This window comes from Psittacula echo (genome assembly GCF_963264785.1).
Source record: "Psittacula echo genome assembly, chromosome: 13".
Classification (NCBI taxonomy): domain Eukaryota; kingdom Metazoa; phylum Chordata; class Aves; order Psittaciformes; family Psittacidae; genus Psittacula; species Psittacula echo.
Window position 1 is genome coordinate 1468920 of NC_137749.1, and position 16224 is coordinate 1485143.

General features: G+C 56.7%; 2 protein-coding genes across 3 annotated transcripts in view; one reads left to right on the forward strand and one right to left on the reverse strand.

Moving 5' to 3' along the window:
- Positions 1-4469: 4469 nt before the first annotated feature.
- Positions 4470-9615, reverse strand: DAO (D-amino acid oxidase; the record flags this gene model as incomplete). The annotated part of the gene is made up of 10 exons (XM_080628586.1): positions 4470-4601; positions 5043-5141; positions 5646-5763; positions 6416-6498; positions 6979-7083; positions 7376-7430; positions 8088-8153; positions 8572-8648; positions 9193-9307; positions 9422-9615. The coding sequence occupies 10 exons, from the start codon at positions 9613-9615 to the stop codon at positions 4470-4472; spliced, it is 1044 nt and encodes a 347-aa protein (XP_080484712.1).
- A 2504-nt stretch (positions 9616-12119) lies between these two features.
- SSH1 (slingshot protein phosphatase 1) overlaps positions 12120-16224 on the forward strand; it is a gene marked incomplete at its 5' end in the record, with an annotated part of 30842 nt that continues 26737 nt past the window's right edge. For both annotated transcript variants that reach the window (XM_080628612.1, XM_080628614.1), the window contains one exon: positions 12120-12185. In XM_080628612.1, coding sequence (XP_080484738.1) covers positions 12120-12185 — 66 coding nt within the window. The remainder of the gene's footprint in view (positions 12186-16224) is intronic.

Sequence of the window (16224 nt, forward strand, 5' to 3'; positions counted from 1 at the left end):
CTTTGTGTGTGGAGGTGCACGCTGTGGTTGTCTGCATGGGTCCAGCTACGTCTCTGCGCAGTTCGCCCCAGCGTGTTCTCGCCGTGGTGTAGCCCAAACCTGTGATAAACCACGTCAGCCTGACAGCGCTTGGAGGGAGCTGCTTTCAGGTGTCTCCCAGCAGAAGCTGGCCTTGGGGCAACTGGGCAGGACTTCTTGGTAGCTGCTGGTTGTACATTGACCTTAACGTCAAGCTGGTGTCAAAGTGAGTGAATCAAGACCATGGGATGAGCCAAGCTGCAGTCAAGCTTAGATGAGGAACTTCATCAGGTGTAGCTCCTCAAGGCTGATGATCAGGGAATATAACAGTGTTCAGGGGGGGAGGAGTTTGCTGCCTTTGTCTGAAGCCTTTTGCTGTGCAGGAGGAAGCTGTGACCTGTCTCATCCCTGTCTCAGTTTATTTCCAGGGTTCCAGACTCCGGAGTACACAACCAAACGTGAGTGAGATGGACTAAATGTGAACCCTAGGCTATGGGAAGCAATGCACTTCTATAGTGCTCAGTTGTCTCATGTAAACACAGCGTGTACTAGGTTTCTGCCCAGTGGAATATTTAGGGAACCAGGCCCCTTTTGTGGGGGGCAGGAATGGGTGACTGAGTCTGTGTTTGGCTGCAATGCCAATGGGCACCATTGGGGTTCAGCTTTCACTCGGGGTTTTAGGCACTGTGGGACGATGCTCCAGGCTGCGTTAGGCTGTTTGTTACAGCACCGAAGGGAAATGAGAGGTGCACGATTCCTCCAGGAAACTGAGGAACCTCAGAGCAATAAAGGCCAAAGAGGCTGTTGATGTTCTGTGTGCGGGCACCCCGTGCTGAGAAGAGCTGAAGTTTGATGAGGCACCGCGGTGTCTGTCCATTCATTTCCTGCAGCGGCAGACTCCAGATGCAGTTGGTCTGAACACCAAGCATCCCATTCCCCAGCACCAGGGAAATGCAGTTCAGCTCCGGGGGGATCCCGCTTTAGATGTGGCTGATAGAAGCACACAGCCTGTCCCCGTGGCTGCTCTCTGTCCCTGCTGTCTGTGTCTGTGTGCTCGGTCTCCAGCTCGGCCCAGCAGCTGTTATCAAGCGCCTTTAGTTAACGTTCTGCTTTTCCACTGTTAATCTTCACACATCGCTTTGGGTTTTGGAGGCAATGTTCAACAGTTTAAAGGACTGCATTGCAATGGCCTTCAGAGTGTGCGCTCAGAGAGGTTTAGGTGAAGCAGATACAGCTCATACGTTTGCACGTGTGTATGCTTCAGAGTAAACATTTCCCAGGTAAAGATTTAGAGGTGATGAGAAACCTTTGGATGCTGTTGAGTGGTTCAGTTTTAACCTGTGACATTTACAGGATTGAAAATAATGGAAGGCGGTTTTGCTGTTCACTTTGTGCGAATTCTGCATTGAAAATGTACTTAATAAGTGCCGAGATTGGTCCTGCTGCAACATCTCCATATGCTGGGTCTTTGGTTGCGAGACAGTGATGCCTAAAGCAGGATCCAAAGCTCACTGAGGCCTGGGATGACCTCCCATGGATGCTCGTGGGCTCTGGATGAGCTGAGGAAGGCGGTCAGGAGCCTGCCACAGCTCATCAAACAGCACTGAAATTCAGGTTCTGCAGGTCCCTGTGTGTTATTGACGGGGGGATGTCTTGGATTGTTCACTGATAAACTGGCGGGCATTTGGGTTTGCACACAATAGCCTATAAATAACCACCGGTCATATTTTGTCAATATGGCAACACCATTGATGTACATAAGAAGCTTCCAAAGATCGTTTTACACACTGTTGAGTATTTTTCACTGATGAATTACTATAGCTTCTTCATTTAAAACAGTGAAGGGAGACCCTTGTGAATTCCAATCGAGAGCAAACAGAATGGGGGGGTTGCAGAGATTCACTGAGTGTCTGATACGTTCACATCCAAAGCTGGTGTGGGGACAAGAACCTCCGAGTGTGCTTTGATGGAAGGGTTTGTTATTCCTCAAGAACATGGAATGTTTCCCTCGGTCTGAATGCGCAGTTTCTAAGCTGGGTACATTTTAATGTTGAAGAACTTTGTGCATCTGAAGCTCGTTGTAAAATACTCCTTCTGTTCCCAGGTTACGCGACCCCGGAGAGTTTAATTGCACACTGGCTATTTTCTGTTAAACAAATAAATAGCTTTTTCAGTAAAGAGGCTTTGGGTTGGTCTGTGCAGGGTCAGCAACTTCACCACCTCCTTGCCTTGATGTTGAGACACATCTTGAGGGGTGAGCGCTCAGCGCTCCGCAGCTCCAACTCCTTCTCTGCGTGTTTGGACATAAAGTCATAGGAACCACGAGTAACCTCCCAGATAACTACACCTGAACATTCACTTGCTTACTTACCTATGGGTCTTTAGTTGCTTTCTGCATTGCAGTCAGTTTAGACAATAAGAACCAGGCCATTTGGCTGCTTCCCTGTGGGGAAGTTCTAGTGATGCCTTTAATGGTGCAGTGTGTGATCGCGAAGGCGTGTTGGGAGGAGGCAGCTCCACGGGTGCCCGGACCTTCTGGTTATTTACCTTTTAATGTAAGCTTCCCTTTCCCCTATCTCGTTCCTATAAAACCCAGTCAAGCACATCCCCCTCGCTGTGTTCCTCTGCCCTTTAAGTAATGCTCTGATGCTGATGTCTATTGCAAACACGAGGTCGCTGCTGACTCGGTGACGAAGGAGCTGCACGTACTCCGCACGCTAACGCAGCGCCTTCTCATCTCCCTGTGCGTTCACCTTCCTTGGGCAGCCCTGACAGGCCTCTGGGATGAAGCCTCCTATTCCTGGGAATGGAAGCAGTTGGTAAGTGCGGAAGGGTTTGTATCCTGGGGCAATACTGGGGGAGAGGGTTTGTTCTTTGGTGCTTTCTGGGAAGCTTTTGGCCTCCTCAGGCACTTCCAAAGCTCGCTCTGTTTCCCCCAATGCCGGAGCTGCTGTTTGCTTACCAAGGGTAACTTTGCTGGTACTTGATGTGTTTCCAGCCTTGTTCCGTGTCCCAGGCGAGCGCTGTTGGGAGCTGGGAGTGCATGAAACCTGCTGATGCTGGAGATGGTTTGTGCTGTCGAGGAACCCTGTGCAGCGGCTGCATCCCGCTGCCTCCTTCCCCTCTGCTGTGCCACGGAGCTGAACCTCAATCTCACGGCTCTTCGCTCCCACCACGTCCCACCTGTGGCTGCCAGCAGTGTAAGACCTTTCCCATTGCTCTGCCCTCAGAACAGAGCGATCGGGGGAGCTACACCAGCAAGTCCCACACATTTCTGTCCAGGACTGTGAGTTCTTAATGGCCCGGATGCTGTTCACCACCACCACCTCATGTTCCACGGTGCCATTCCAGGTCTGTTTGTCTATTTGGAATCTAGAGCCGTGTCTCTTCCTCCTGCAGGATGAAATCTTCAGGAAAAATGCATGTGGAGACATGGAATGAAGATCTCCAGGGGTGTTTCCATGGAATTAGCATTTCCAGCCCTATTCATGGCATCACTGAGAAGAGACAGCTTCACACACGAGGTATTTGAGCATTACCTTTATTGTGCACACCTATAAAACTGCGGCCTTTCAGGAAACAAGCACAATCAGCCTGCACGGAAATCACACAGGAATCAGTTCTGTTCGTGTTCTAGGATCAGACCCTCCTGGAGCACTCCCCATCCCTTCGGAAGCACCGAGGCAGCTCTAGTGCTGCTCCATGTCTCACAGTGGGAGGAAATGAGACACTGAAGAACCCATGGGAGTTTTAGGGCTGAGAACAGCTATTTTGGGTATGCTCCTGCTATATATAGTGCCTGGCAAGCACACAGGGCTGGGACGTGTTGCTTTTGTTGCTAAAACCATCATTTGGGAAGCCCATTTTAGGCAACTGCTGCTGTCTGTTGCCAGCAGCACTGACCAGGTCCTGCGCGCCTGTGCCCTTTGTCCTGGCTTGAGCATAAGAGAAGCCATTGTAGGTGCAGCCCATGCTTGAAGAGCTGTTGGTACTTCCCTGGGAGGTGCAGGGCTTCCTCCTACTAAGGAGCTTTTGCCTCCTGGGGGAAGCTTGCAAACCTAATTACACGCTGGGTGTTGGAGCAGGCGCTGGAGACCTCAGGTGGCCCCGGCTCAGTTCCAGATCCTGTCCCTTCATGCAGATGAACTGCAGGAGGGTCAGGATTCCAGCTGAACCCTGCCTGCCCTTTGCAGACTGATCCCGGGACACAAGTGCCCTGCGAAACAGGCAATCAGGCCATGGTTTAAAGCACTTCCTCCAGGTAGGTTGTGCTTGGCTGGGGTGGAGGGAGCTCGGCCGTGTGGCAAATGACAGCACCAGAACTGCATCCCAGAAATGAGACTCTACGAACCTGACCTGGAGCTGGCAGGAGGCCCCTGTGTAGCGCTGTGTTATTGCCATCTTTCTGCTGTGATTCCTAAGCTACTCCTGCCACCATCATCCTGGGTAACTCACAAGCGGGGCTGCAGCGAGCCGGCCAGCTTTTTCTCTTGGAGGATGCTCCCAAAGAGCCTGGCTGCTGCCATGGCACAGCCCCAGTGGATGGTGATCCCGAACCCACCGTGGCCGTAGTTGTGTATGACCTGGGGAGAAGAGAAGGGATCAGTGCTAGGAAAGCTGTCTTTAGATTGATCCTTTAACGTCCCAGTGAGCAGTCAGTGACCCTCTGCTCCATCTCTCCCTCCAAAAGCTGCTGGAGAGGCAGGAAAATGCTGGATGCACCAGGTTAGCCAGAGCTTTGAGCAACCTGCTCTAGTGGAAGGTGTCCCTGCTGGTGGCAAGGGGTTGGAATTGGATGAGCTTTAAGATCCCTTCAACTCATAGAATCCCAGTGTGGGATTCTATGACACTGGGCTGAAACTGGCTCAAAGATTCACCTGATATTAGAGGGAGGATGGAGTGAGGACTGATGAACGCGGGGCTGAAGCCCAGCAGCGTTAGCTGGGTGTTGGTGCTGCACTGTCCAGCTCCCAGTGACTGATGCACTCAGTGCAGTGGTTAATGGCACTGGGCATCCGGGGTACCTGTGCCTGGAACTGCCCGTGGCGGATGGTCTCCCGCTCCAGGCGCACCCGGGGCCGTGCTGGTCTCAGGCCGCTCCATTCCCCCACGATCTTTGCTTTCTGAAAGCAAAAGCACAGCAGCACCCGTGAGCATTTCCCTGCATTACAGCAGCCAAACGTCCCAGCACTGAGGGATCCGTGAGAGGAGGGCCCTCGCAATGAGTGGGGACAGGGCTCCCACATCCCTGCTGCTGCACCAGCTCCAAGGATGCTGGATGAACCCTTCAAGGCCAGGCTGGACACAGGGGCTTGGAGCAAGCTGCTCCAGTGGAAGGGGTCCCTGCCCGTGGCAGGGGTTGGAGCTGGAGGAGCTTCAAGGTCCCTTCCAACACAAATCATTCCATGATTCTATGCTGCAAGGGGTGACCGGGCAGAGCAGTTTCACATGGCAGCCTGGCACATCACTGTGCCAGAGCCTTGCGCTGCCTTCCCAGCGAATCCATGGCACAACAGCTCTTTACCAGTAATTCCTTCTTCCTACAGATCTCGCCCCAAGGGTAACGCCAGCCCCAGCCCCTGCCTGTCGATCCACCAGGAACACAGGGTGCGGGTGCATGCACCCACCTGCAGAGCAGGCAGCAGCCGGCAGCAGCTCTCCCAGATGGTTTTGTGATCCTGGGCGCTGTTTGCTTCGTTCCAGTTTCCGTGCTGATAGATCCCTCCCAGCACCGTGAACTCACTCCTGCACGGAGAGCCAGAGGAGGTAACAGTAGCGAGTGCCCCATCCAGGACTCTGTGGTTGTGGATCCTGCTACACCCCGAGCCTGCACCCTATTGCTGCTGGAGAAACTCGCACTGAGCAGGCAGAGCAGTGCCCTGGCTCTGCTCGTGAGCAGGTCAGTCATTAAATGCTGTCAGCACTGAAATGCCCTGGCCTGGGCAACCCCAAGAGCTGATTTCATCTTCTATCAAACAGGTCTGCTCCTGCCTGGCTGCGGGAGAGTGGGGAGGAATGGGATGGCTCCGGTGGGAACACAAAGGAATGGATTTCTGGGGCTCCAACCTCCTGCGGATTGACCAAGGACAAGAGGTGGGTTAAGGCTGGGGGTGGCCGTACCTGCTGGAGCCTTCTAAAGCCTTGCTTGAGCCCTGCGAAGCGCAAGGACAAAGGGACTGAATGTGGGTGTGCAGGAGCAGAGCCCCTGGGTCCTGGATTCAGCTGCTTCCTTTGGGATCCAGCCCAATGCCCAGTGATGGCAGCTCAATCAGCTGCAATCAGCACAGGGAGAGGAATCTCTGTGTAGCTAGGACTATGATCAGGAATTGTTTGGAATGCTTTGACTGTGAGCATCCGAAGCTCTTCTTTGCAGAACAGCTCCTTGCCCATCACCTACCCCGGGATGATGTACGGTGAGTTGTAGATCCCAGATTCCATGTCGTGAGTGATGATGAAGTGCTTCACCCATGGAGCCAGGACCTGGGAGACGAAGAGGAGAGGGTCAGGAAGAGCTGGAGAAGAGGGTGCCCAGCTCAGGAGGTAGCTCAGTGAACAGGGGCACCCACGGTGACCTCCCTTCTGCTCCAGCTCCATGCACAGCGCGGCGCTGGCTTCCCTGCCTGGGAGAGGGGAGGGCAGGCAAGGGGGGAGCTTCCTACCTGCATCTGTTTCCCCAAACAATCACCCTCTTCTCACAAGGATTTAATGTATTTTTACCATTAGCATTACACCTCTGGCCTCCCCCCAGGGGCTGAGGGCATCCCCAGACCTGAACCAGGAACAGGATCCGTGTTTTCTGCTCTGGCCTCCACACACACGCGGGTTCTACCTGACCAGGGTCTGCTGGGACTCAGGGCCTGATCCCAGCGTGGTTCCAGCCCCCGGTGCCACAGGTCCGCAGTTAACACAGAGGAGGCTCCCCAGATCCAAGAGGGGACCCAAGCCCAGCACCCCCCTCACCTTTATGACCTGTCCCCGGCCGGGCTGGAGCTCTGGGTCAGGCTGCAGCTCCCCTGCACGCACCCCGGTGCAGTTGATGACAACATCCACACCCCGGGCAAACATCTGCGAGAGACAGAGGCACCCGGGGTGGTACCCACGGGGGCAGGAGGCCCCTGCGGCACAGCCAAGCCAAGCACTCGCTCCAATGGTGTGGTTATGGATAAACCATCAGGGCTGGATCCGGGGCATGGCTTCTGCTGAGGCCCCGTGTGTGCAGGTGGGAGAGTGGATGCAGTTTAAGGGGACACCGTAGTGTCGATGTTTGTGCTGCCCCATCCTCTCAGCCATCACTTGATGCACAAGAGTCTGGTATCATTTGTTTCCTGAATCCACCCGCTGCACCATCACCACTCACCTCCTGGAAAGACTCAACCTTCTGATGGAAAAACTTCACTCCCCTCTCTGTTAGCCTGGGAAGAGCAAGACCATTTGTTACTGACAGATTAAAAGCCAATGTATGGTTTAAATCAGCGCCTGTAACTTGATACCCAGGTATGGTTTGTTGCTCCTTGCAATGAGCATTCATGGTCTTTTTGGTGGTTCCTAATGATCTCCAGCCATTAGTTCCTTTCCCTAATGGCCCAGAGCTACTGACTCTGGTCAGTCCTGCTGAGCCCTGCATCAGATGCGGCCCAGGTCTATCTGCTGCAGATTGGCCCCTGCTCCATGTTAGCAGTGACAAGAACAAAACCAAGCCCTGAATACTCCTCCCATAGCTAAAAGCACCCAGGTGCAGCTCTAAGTATCCCATAACTGTTGCCCAGAGAAGCTGTGGCTGCCCCATCCCTGGCAGTGTTCAAGGCCAGGTTGGACACAGGGGCTTGGAGCAAGCTGCTCCAGTGGAAGGGGTCCCTGCCCGTGGCAGGGGTTGGAGCTGGAGGAGCTTTAAGGTCCCTTCCAACCCAAACCAGGCTGGGGTTCTGGGATAACCTTCCCATTTGTCATGCAAAACCACACTCCAGGGCTCTGTTAAATCGAAGAGGCAATGAGCAGGAATTCCAGCCCCTTTTCCCTGCTTCCCAGGGTGCCTCCCCTCTGCCCTGGCACCATGATGGCTCGGCACTGACCTGTTGGTGAGCCAGGGCAGGTACCTCCTGCACTCCAGCACCAGCGCCGTGTTGAACCAGCCATAGCTGAAACCAGAGGAAGCCGTAAGGACCCACAGCATCTTTACATGAGCATCCCCCTCCCAGTGCTCCCAGCATCCACTGCAGCTCTGGGACCCCAGTTCCCCTTTGCACAAGTGCATGGCTTTTCCCCTCTGTTTACAGCATAAAACACCTTCTGCTGGTTTCCTTCCCCCAGTTTGACTGTATCTGGGGAGGTAAGAGAGGGGCTTGGAATGGGTTCCATGCTGAACTGTGCTTTTTAGGCTGGTTTGAGTGTTTCCTACTTATTCCAAGGGGAGCTATAATGAAGAAAGGCCTCTCCTGTGCCTGCAGTTTCCCATCCTCACTGCCCAGCGACAGGGAGGGATTGGGACCATGCATCCATTCCTGTCCTGCCTTGGGGGAAGCACGTCAGTTCCTATCAGGAGAACACTCCACATACCTGTAACCAGGGAAGAGTTCAAGCTCTTTGGGTGTCAGGTTCCTGAACCCCAGGACAATGTTCTTCCAGCACGGGTCCTGCGGTGGGGAAAAAGGCTGTTAATGAGCCTGGGTCACTGGGATTCCGCAGTGATTCACCCCAAGGCAGCCCAGGCCGGCAGCCATCGCGGCTGCCTCCCACCCTCGGGGGGCTCAGCCCTCACTTCACACCAATATCGCACCGGGGCGCAGGAAGCAGCGTGTCCTGAGCAGCCGGACACAGACCTGGGAGGGTTTAATGGCTTGAACCTGCCAGAGGGGAGACTGAGCTGAGCTCTTAGGCAGAAGCTCTTCCCTGTGAGGGTGCTGAGGCGCTGGCACAGGGTGCCCAGAGAAGCTGTGGCTGCCCCATCCCTGGCAGTGCTCAAGGCCAGGTTGGACACAGGGGTTTGGAGCAAGCTGCTCCAGTGGAAGGGGTCCCTGCCCGTGGCAGGGGTTGGAGCTGGAGGAGCTTTAAGGTCCCTTCCACCCAAACCAGGCTGGGATTCTGGGATTTGGAAGCATTCAGAGAATCCTCTGGGAAGAAGCACAACCCTGCCCATCCCTGGAGCCATTCCCAGCCCTCCTGTGACTTGCTCCTTACCGGCACCGGCTGCTTAAACAGGTTATAGCCAGAAATCAGGGAAAGTCCCATTTCCTCCGCTGCTGGGGAGCCCAGGAGCCGCAGGAGGTGATCGAATGTCTCCTTATTCCAGAGCCTGCGATGGAAACAGCAGAGTGGGGGCTCTGCCAGCACCATGGAGCTGTGCCCGGGCAGCTCAGCCCCTCGTGCACCCATGGAACACGGCACCAGCCTCCTCCTCCTCGCTTACGTCTCCTGCAGGTTGCCGTGGTCGCTCAGGTAGGGCTGCCACAGGCCGGCCGCCCCATCGCTGGTGGTGTGGGGTGTGCAGCGGTCGGCATGGACCTCCAGGTGCAGGGAGGGCAGGAGGCTGTGGAACTGCTCGTGGATGCAGAGCGCGGTGGAGAGCCCGATCACCCCCGCCCCGATGACGGCCACGCGCATGGCTCCGGCTCCCTGCGGGAATGGCAGTGGTGGGAGGGCAGCGCCGGGGATGAGGATACTCAGAGGGAGGCAAGAGCTGCTGCAGGACCTGACCCGCTGCAGGGGTGGGACTGGGCCGCTCCTGTGCACCCAAGCACTGGCACCATCTCCCATGGGGTGCTGTGAGCTCTCCATTCTCAGCGCCCCAGCCTGCTCCGAGGAGTTCCTCATTCTCCTCAGCCCCAGCATGGGCTGGACACAAGAGAGGTTGGCACAGATAAAAGGCATGGAAACCAGCGAGTGTTTTCCAGGGAGCAACGCCAAGTGCATTAAGTGCAAGGACAGCTCCTCACATCCCTGCCTTCACGTGCTGTGGCTGTGCCACCACCCCAAACCCTTCCCAGCTCCAGCTCCTCGTAAATGTGGGTGCAAAGAGGGTCTGCACCCCCTGACTGTTCCCTCTCAATGGAGCTTCCCACCTTGCAACCTGGAAACAGCCCTGTGGGCACCATCAGGGCAGAGAATGGCCAAGGTTTTCAGGAAGGGATGGGGTGCAACGCTGTGGATCACATCCCTGCCAGTGGGTGGCTATGGGAGGGATGCCAGCAGCACGCCAGACCTGGCTCTGGGCAGCATGAGTAGATTGCAGCCTATCATTTTAGTTGGGCAAGGTGAAGCGTAGCATCTCTGCTGGCATTTGCTGGGATGAAGGGATGAGTCATCGGGATGTAACAGCACCAAAGGCAGCAGGAAATCCATATGGTTTCCCATCTGCTCTGGTTGTAGAACCCATGGCCAGCAGGAACCGGAGCTGTCTCCGCTACCTGCAGCCACAGGGACTGGCCCAGGCTGCCCCTGCAGCACCAGCTGAGGCGTTCTCCATCGCACTGGTCCCTAACTGGGAACCTGGGTTTCCGGCAGCTTACCTGCAGCGTGCGGGGTCCCTGGGGTGGGAACTGCGGGGTTTGGAGGCTCGGACAGAGCCGTCTGCTCCAGGACCCTGTTTGCAGCCCAGCAGCTCAAGGTCCAAGTGCCAAGGGCAGTGGGATCACAGCCCGGCCCTGAGCAATGGGGCCAAAGTCCCAGCTCTGGATCGGGAGGTGGAGTTCTCTCACGTGCCACTGGCAACCAGGCCCAGAGCCACTGCTTTGAAAGGAAAACGGGGTCACCGCGGCGTTGGCATTGTCACCATGGGGACCGCTGCCTGTTCTGCTGGATGGGGACACCCCAGCCACTGGGTTCCTGCGGGAGCCGGGAAAATGGGATGCCTCGCACTTGATTTTTGTGTTGTAAGATGGAAATGGCACCGCCTCCCTCTCAATAGACCCCAGGAGCTGCCCAGCTTCCCCCTTTCAGGGGTCACAGGGCTTTGTTTCTCATCTCTGAGCTGCTTTTCCCTTCACAAACCCCACAGCGTTGGGTTCTGCGCTGAAAAGGCAGGTTTCTGCTGGTGTGGAGCAGAGCATCCTGCTGAGTTCTTACGTTTCATGGTGCATCACACAAGTGATGCACAAATGAGCAGCAGAGGCAGCCTTGGAGGTACACACGGTGCTTGGGCAGAGCTGCTGCAATTGGGGGTTTTACCATGCCTAAAGCTTTTATAGAAGAGGCCCTAAGGATGACAGAAACAGGAACCCATCTCCTGCCCAGCCGGGTTGCAGCCACGTCTCTGGAGTCCTGGGCCCAGGCTTCCGCCCATGCAGAGCAACCCATTGCGAGTGATGGGGATTCGGTCCTGCAGAAGGCACAGGAAAGGCGAGGGCAGGCACACACCGGCCTGAGCAGAGGGATGCTCTGCCCCAAGAGAGCAGCAGGGACGGCCCCTCTGCAGGTTCACACACCCGATGCCTTCAATGCTTTTGGTAGCAGAGCAACACACGCACATTTCCTACCTGGAGCACCGCTGTGCCAGGGGCTCCGGTGTGAGCAACCCCATCCAGGCTGGCTCCAAAGGATGGCAGCAAACCCACAGCTCGGGATCCCACTCTGGATGCCACGAAAGGGATGGCTTATCCCCCGCTGCGCTGCTGTACCATAGCATCCCCGGGGATGCTGCCAGGACAAATCCCCTGTGCAAGCGGTGCATCCCGTGGGATGGAGGGGGAGAGGCAGTTACCCAACGGCCTGAATGACTGCAGGCTTCACACACACCCAGCAAAGCCTCTTACACCAGTTACTCCATTACTGGTCTGCCTCTTGCTTTTGGCACCGCTGACCCCACGCTCCGGTTTAAGGGAACCCCCCCGGCTGCTGCACCCTGAAGCCCTTCGGGTGCTTTATGGGGGAAGCTCAGACCCCACCGACACCCATCGGGGAGGTGGAACCCGCGTCTCGCCCGTGCCGGGGCTCGAACCCGGGTCCCAGAGGGGCGGCCCAAGCCCGCCCTGGGGGAAGCGCGGCCCCGCCCCGGGCCCGCCCCGCCGCTGGGCCGTGGCCGGGCGGGCTGCGCAGCCGCCGGGGCGGTGGAAGCGGCCGGAGCCCCGCACCAGTCGCTGTAGCCGGGCCCTGCAGCCGCCGCTGCCGCCATGGCGCTGGTCACGCTGCAGCGCTCGCCGACCCCCAGCGCCGCCTCCTCGGCCAGCACCAGCGAGGTGAGGGGGCCGGGCCGGGCCTGGGGACGGGGAGCGGGGCGGGACGCGGCCCCTCAGCTGGGCCCCGCGCAGCTCCTCATGGCTCCGGGCCCCCATATCCTGGCTCCGTCCCCTCACGGCCCCGGCTCCCCACATCCCTCACCCTCCGCCTCCAGCCCCTCACAGGCCCCGGCCCTTCACCGCCCCCCGGTGCCGCCTCAGCCCCCAGCCCTCCGCTGCCTCCAGGCTGACCGGGGCCTAGGGCCATCTCCCCGCTCTGCCCCACCACGTTGCCGTCCCCTCCTCGCCCCTCTACGTTCCTGTTGCCCATGGCCGTGCCCCGCTCCAGCCCTAGGTTGAGCAGCTGAAGCCCGGGGCAGCCGCTTCGCTCTTCCTTGCCAGGTGAATCCCCGGCAGCGCGCTGGGCCGGCCTCCATGGAGCAGCGCTGCTTGCGGGCCCCTTGGCTGCGGGCATTCGCCCTCCCTGACCCCGCACAGCCACTGCTCCCACCCCAGGGGTGCTCCGCTTTTCCCCGCTGCCCCTGTGCTGCAGTGGCACCGCCTCCCCACGCCTTCTGACCCATGGGGAGCCCTTCCCGAGGCGCTGGGGTCTGTTCACAGGTGCTGGAGCAGCTCCAGTCCCCACCCCATACACCCCATACCTGTGTGATGTTCCCTTGCTCCACCACGCTGCTGCTCTCTCCTCCTTTCCCAGCTCTGCTGCTCTGGGGCCCTGTATGTGCTGCCTAACCCACTGTCCCCGTGGTGCGGTGCTCCACACATCCCTGCCCTGGGCAATGGGGCAGGCACCGGAGGGTCCCAGCTCTGCTGCGCACCCCTTCACTGTTGTACCCCAGGAGCACCATCTCCTGCCTCTGCTGGGCTTTGGGGGTGTGTGTTCCCTCACCACGGCTCCCAAGTGCCATCCAGACACAGCTGCACCCACGTGTTTGTTTTCCTTCATCCCCGTGCATCCCTGTTTTCCTCCTGACCCGTCTCTTCCATGACCCTCCAAGACAAGCCCGGTGTTTTCCTGCGTATCCTTCCTGTGCATCCCGCCCCTCTCCCTTGATGCTGCTGCCCTTGGCTTGGCTCTGTCCCCTCCCGCCAGGTGAACAATCCTATTTGTCACCTGTCAGGTCCCTGTGACTCCCCCGATTAGCTGCTCTGCGGGGGGAGCAGGAGGGAGATGGTGCCCGAGGCTGCAGGTTCTCCCATGGGATTCCCTTGGGAGACGGGACTCATCCCTTCCATTCCCAACTGCTGTGTGTAGATCCGTGTCCTGTGGTTTGGGCTCTGAGGCTGCAGGGACCCGGCGCTTGGACCGCGCTGTGATGGAAACAGGACTTGGGCTTTCCCAAGGGTTTTTCAGAAGGGATTTTGATGGAGCCTGGTTTAGAGTCTTAAATGAGCCCCAGTGGCCACCTGATCGACACAGGTGTAAATGGGCTGTAACCCTATTGCAGGCTGTGGAATTAGACTGGGTTTAACTGGTGCAAGCACGAGAGGTGCTTCTTGCTTTGCCACATACATCTGCCTCGGGCAGTGCATCGTGTGCGAGCTCTGTGCTGCTTTTCCCTTTCCCTCTTGAAAAGGGTGCCCCAGACTTGCTCAGGTGTCCTTGGGTGGCTCCCAGAGGAACATCAGCTCCCTTCAGTTGGAATGGTCCCGTGGCATGAAATACCACAGAGCTATAAACCATCCTTTCCCCAGTTCAGCGTGTTGGCTTTGCAAAGTTAATTTGCAGCCCCACCACGAAGTGCCGGCCTTGCTCCCTGCTCCTTTATCGTGCTCCTTGCGAGGAGAATCAGGGCTCTTTGTGCCTTTTAGCCGGTGTGATTAGTGACTGGCAGGTACTTTAGATGGGAAATGCTGGCCATGTGTCCTTGCTAACTGTGAGAACGCTCCTGCAGCCTCAGCTCGTGAGCCTGAAGGAATTCATAAGATGGATGCTGCTGCCTGAAGAGGCTCCTTCTGCGTTAACGGGGTGTAAATTCTGAGGAGCAGAGAGGAGTTCTTACACACTTGCACGCACGCTTTAGCTCTGCTGCCATCTCCCTTCTGCACCACCTCCTGCTCGTGCCAGGCCTGTTATCCTGACATCCTGCGCTGTCCCCAGGGAGGGACAGGGATGTGGCGGTGCCTGTGCTGTGATGGGATCCGTGGTGTGGGTCCACAGCATCACTTGTGTGATGCACCATGAAACACAGGAGCTCAGCAGGATGCTCTGCACACAGCAAGGTGGACACGCTCAGCATGGCAGCGGGCAGCAGGGTTCTGCCTTGGTTGGTTTTACTGCAGCTTTGTAATAGGAAATACAGGGAAAGCTGAGTCTGAACTCAAGTTGGCTTCTGCAGAGGATGAGCCTGCAGCAGCTCCAGGGGCTGGCTCTGCTGCTGAGCCTCAGCTGACAATGATCAAGACTTCCCATCACATTTGTTTAAAACCAGCTTTTCCTCCCCTTGTTGCTCAGTGACAGAGCCAAACAAACAGGGGCTGACCTTACAGAGGCCAGAATCCTGATGGAGCATCCCTGGGCTGAGGGGATCTGCTGTTGGGGGGCAGTGGGGCTCGGGGTGCTCACAGGGCCCTGTGCTGCTGCTGCACAGTGTAAACAGACTAAAAATAGTCCTGGTATGTGCTCGCCAGACGTTCTGGATGGGTTTGTTCTATCTCCTTCCCTCCAAACGGCCATAATTCCGATATCCGGCCCCTGCCCTTGCATCTGGGCTTTGTTTCCTGGCTTCCCTTGGTTCTTGTAGATTCTAAACTGAGCAGCTCCTGCAACTCGCAGCCTTAACCTTGGGGAGTGGGGAACAACCTGAGTTCTTACCCAGAACTTCAGGCTTGCTCTGTGTGAAACTGTTTGCTTCTGTTTCACTTCTGCAAACCCACCTGGAAACAAGTAACCCTTATGGTGGCCCTTGTTTGATGCGGGGTTTGAGTGGCCTTGTAGTGAATACCAAAGTGTTTCCTGAGTGCTGATGGAGCATCATTTCTTCAAGGCTTCTGGCCCTCCAGCTCTGGTGTGTTGCAGCTTTGAGGGTTTCCCCATTGCAGGGTTATCTGTTAGGTCCCTGCTTTACTTCTTGGGTCTGAACCATGTCCCTGGTGCAACTTTGCCCTCTGAGGGGATGCTCGTGGCCCTTCCTCCTCTGTCTACTCACACAGGACCAAAGGAGGAGGAGTATTTTGAGCCTTGTTTTTCAGTCAGCTCTGGATGCAATTAGCTCCAACTCCGTTTTCCTTTCATAAGGAATTTTGTCCAGAAACTAATAGAGAAGTTAAAGAGAGTGGCTGGAAAGCACGGCTGTGTGAACTTGGTTCTGAGAGGAGGCTTAAGGCAGCTGGCGCACTTCAGTTTAAGGAGAGTAAATAAAGTGTGAGGGCCAGTGAGGCAGTGAGGCAGCCAGATTTTCTCCTAAGGAGACTTTCCACCAGTGCTCAGTGAAAAAGTGGTTGTTTTGATACGTGTCTGCCATCAAAGCAGTGTGTTTATCAGCAAGGCAGCAGACATCGGGCTTGTTGGGGACTGGGCAGCCATCATCCTGCTTCAGGATGCATCTTCTGCCAGCATCCGGGCAGCTTGGAGGTGGCAGAGGGGTCCCTAAGGAGCTGCACATCGGTGCCAGGTTGGGGTTCAGGTACCGGAGGTTGTGGCAATCCCAGCCAGGCAGTTTTGGCTGCATCCTCTGGAGGGCACTTGTGCTGTGGCTGCACACCCTAACTGCAGCATCAATCTGTGCCCAGCTCTTGGGTAGCACTGTTTCTCTGCTGGTCCTGCCACGTTCTGCCCTCACGTGTGTGCTCGTGGTGACGCCGAGGCTGGCACTCTTCAGACCGACCTGTGCCCTAGGACCAGCTTGCAGGATTAGGATCTAACAGCTTTAAAATCCCCGTGAGCCCCTTTGTCACCCGGTGCTGAGTGCTGATGGCTGATGGCATCTATGGCCAGGGAGGCTCCTTTATCCCTGGCACTGGAAAGAAACCCCCCCGTGGAAAACAACCACCCAAACCCCGTCACTGAGGGATGGCTTTAAGAAGCGTGGGGATTGTGAAC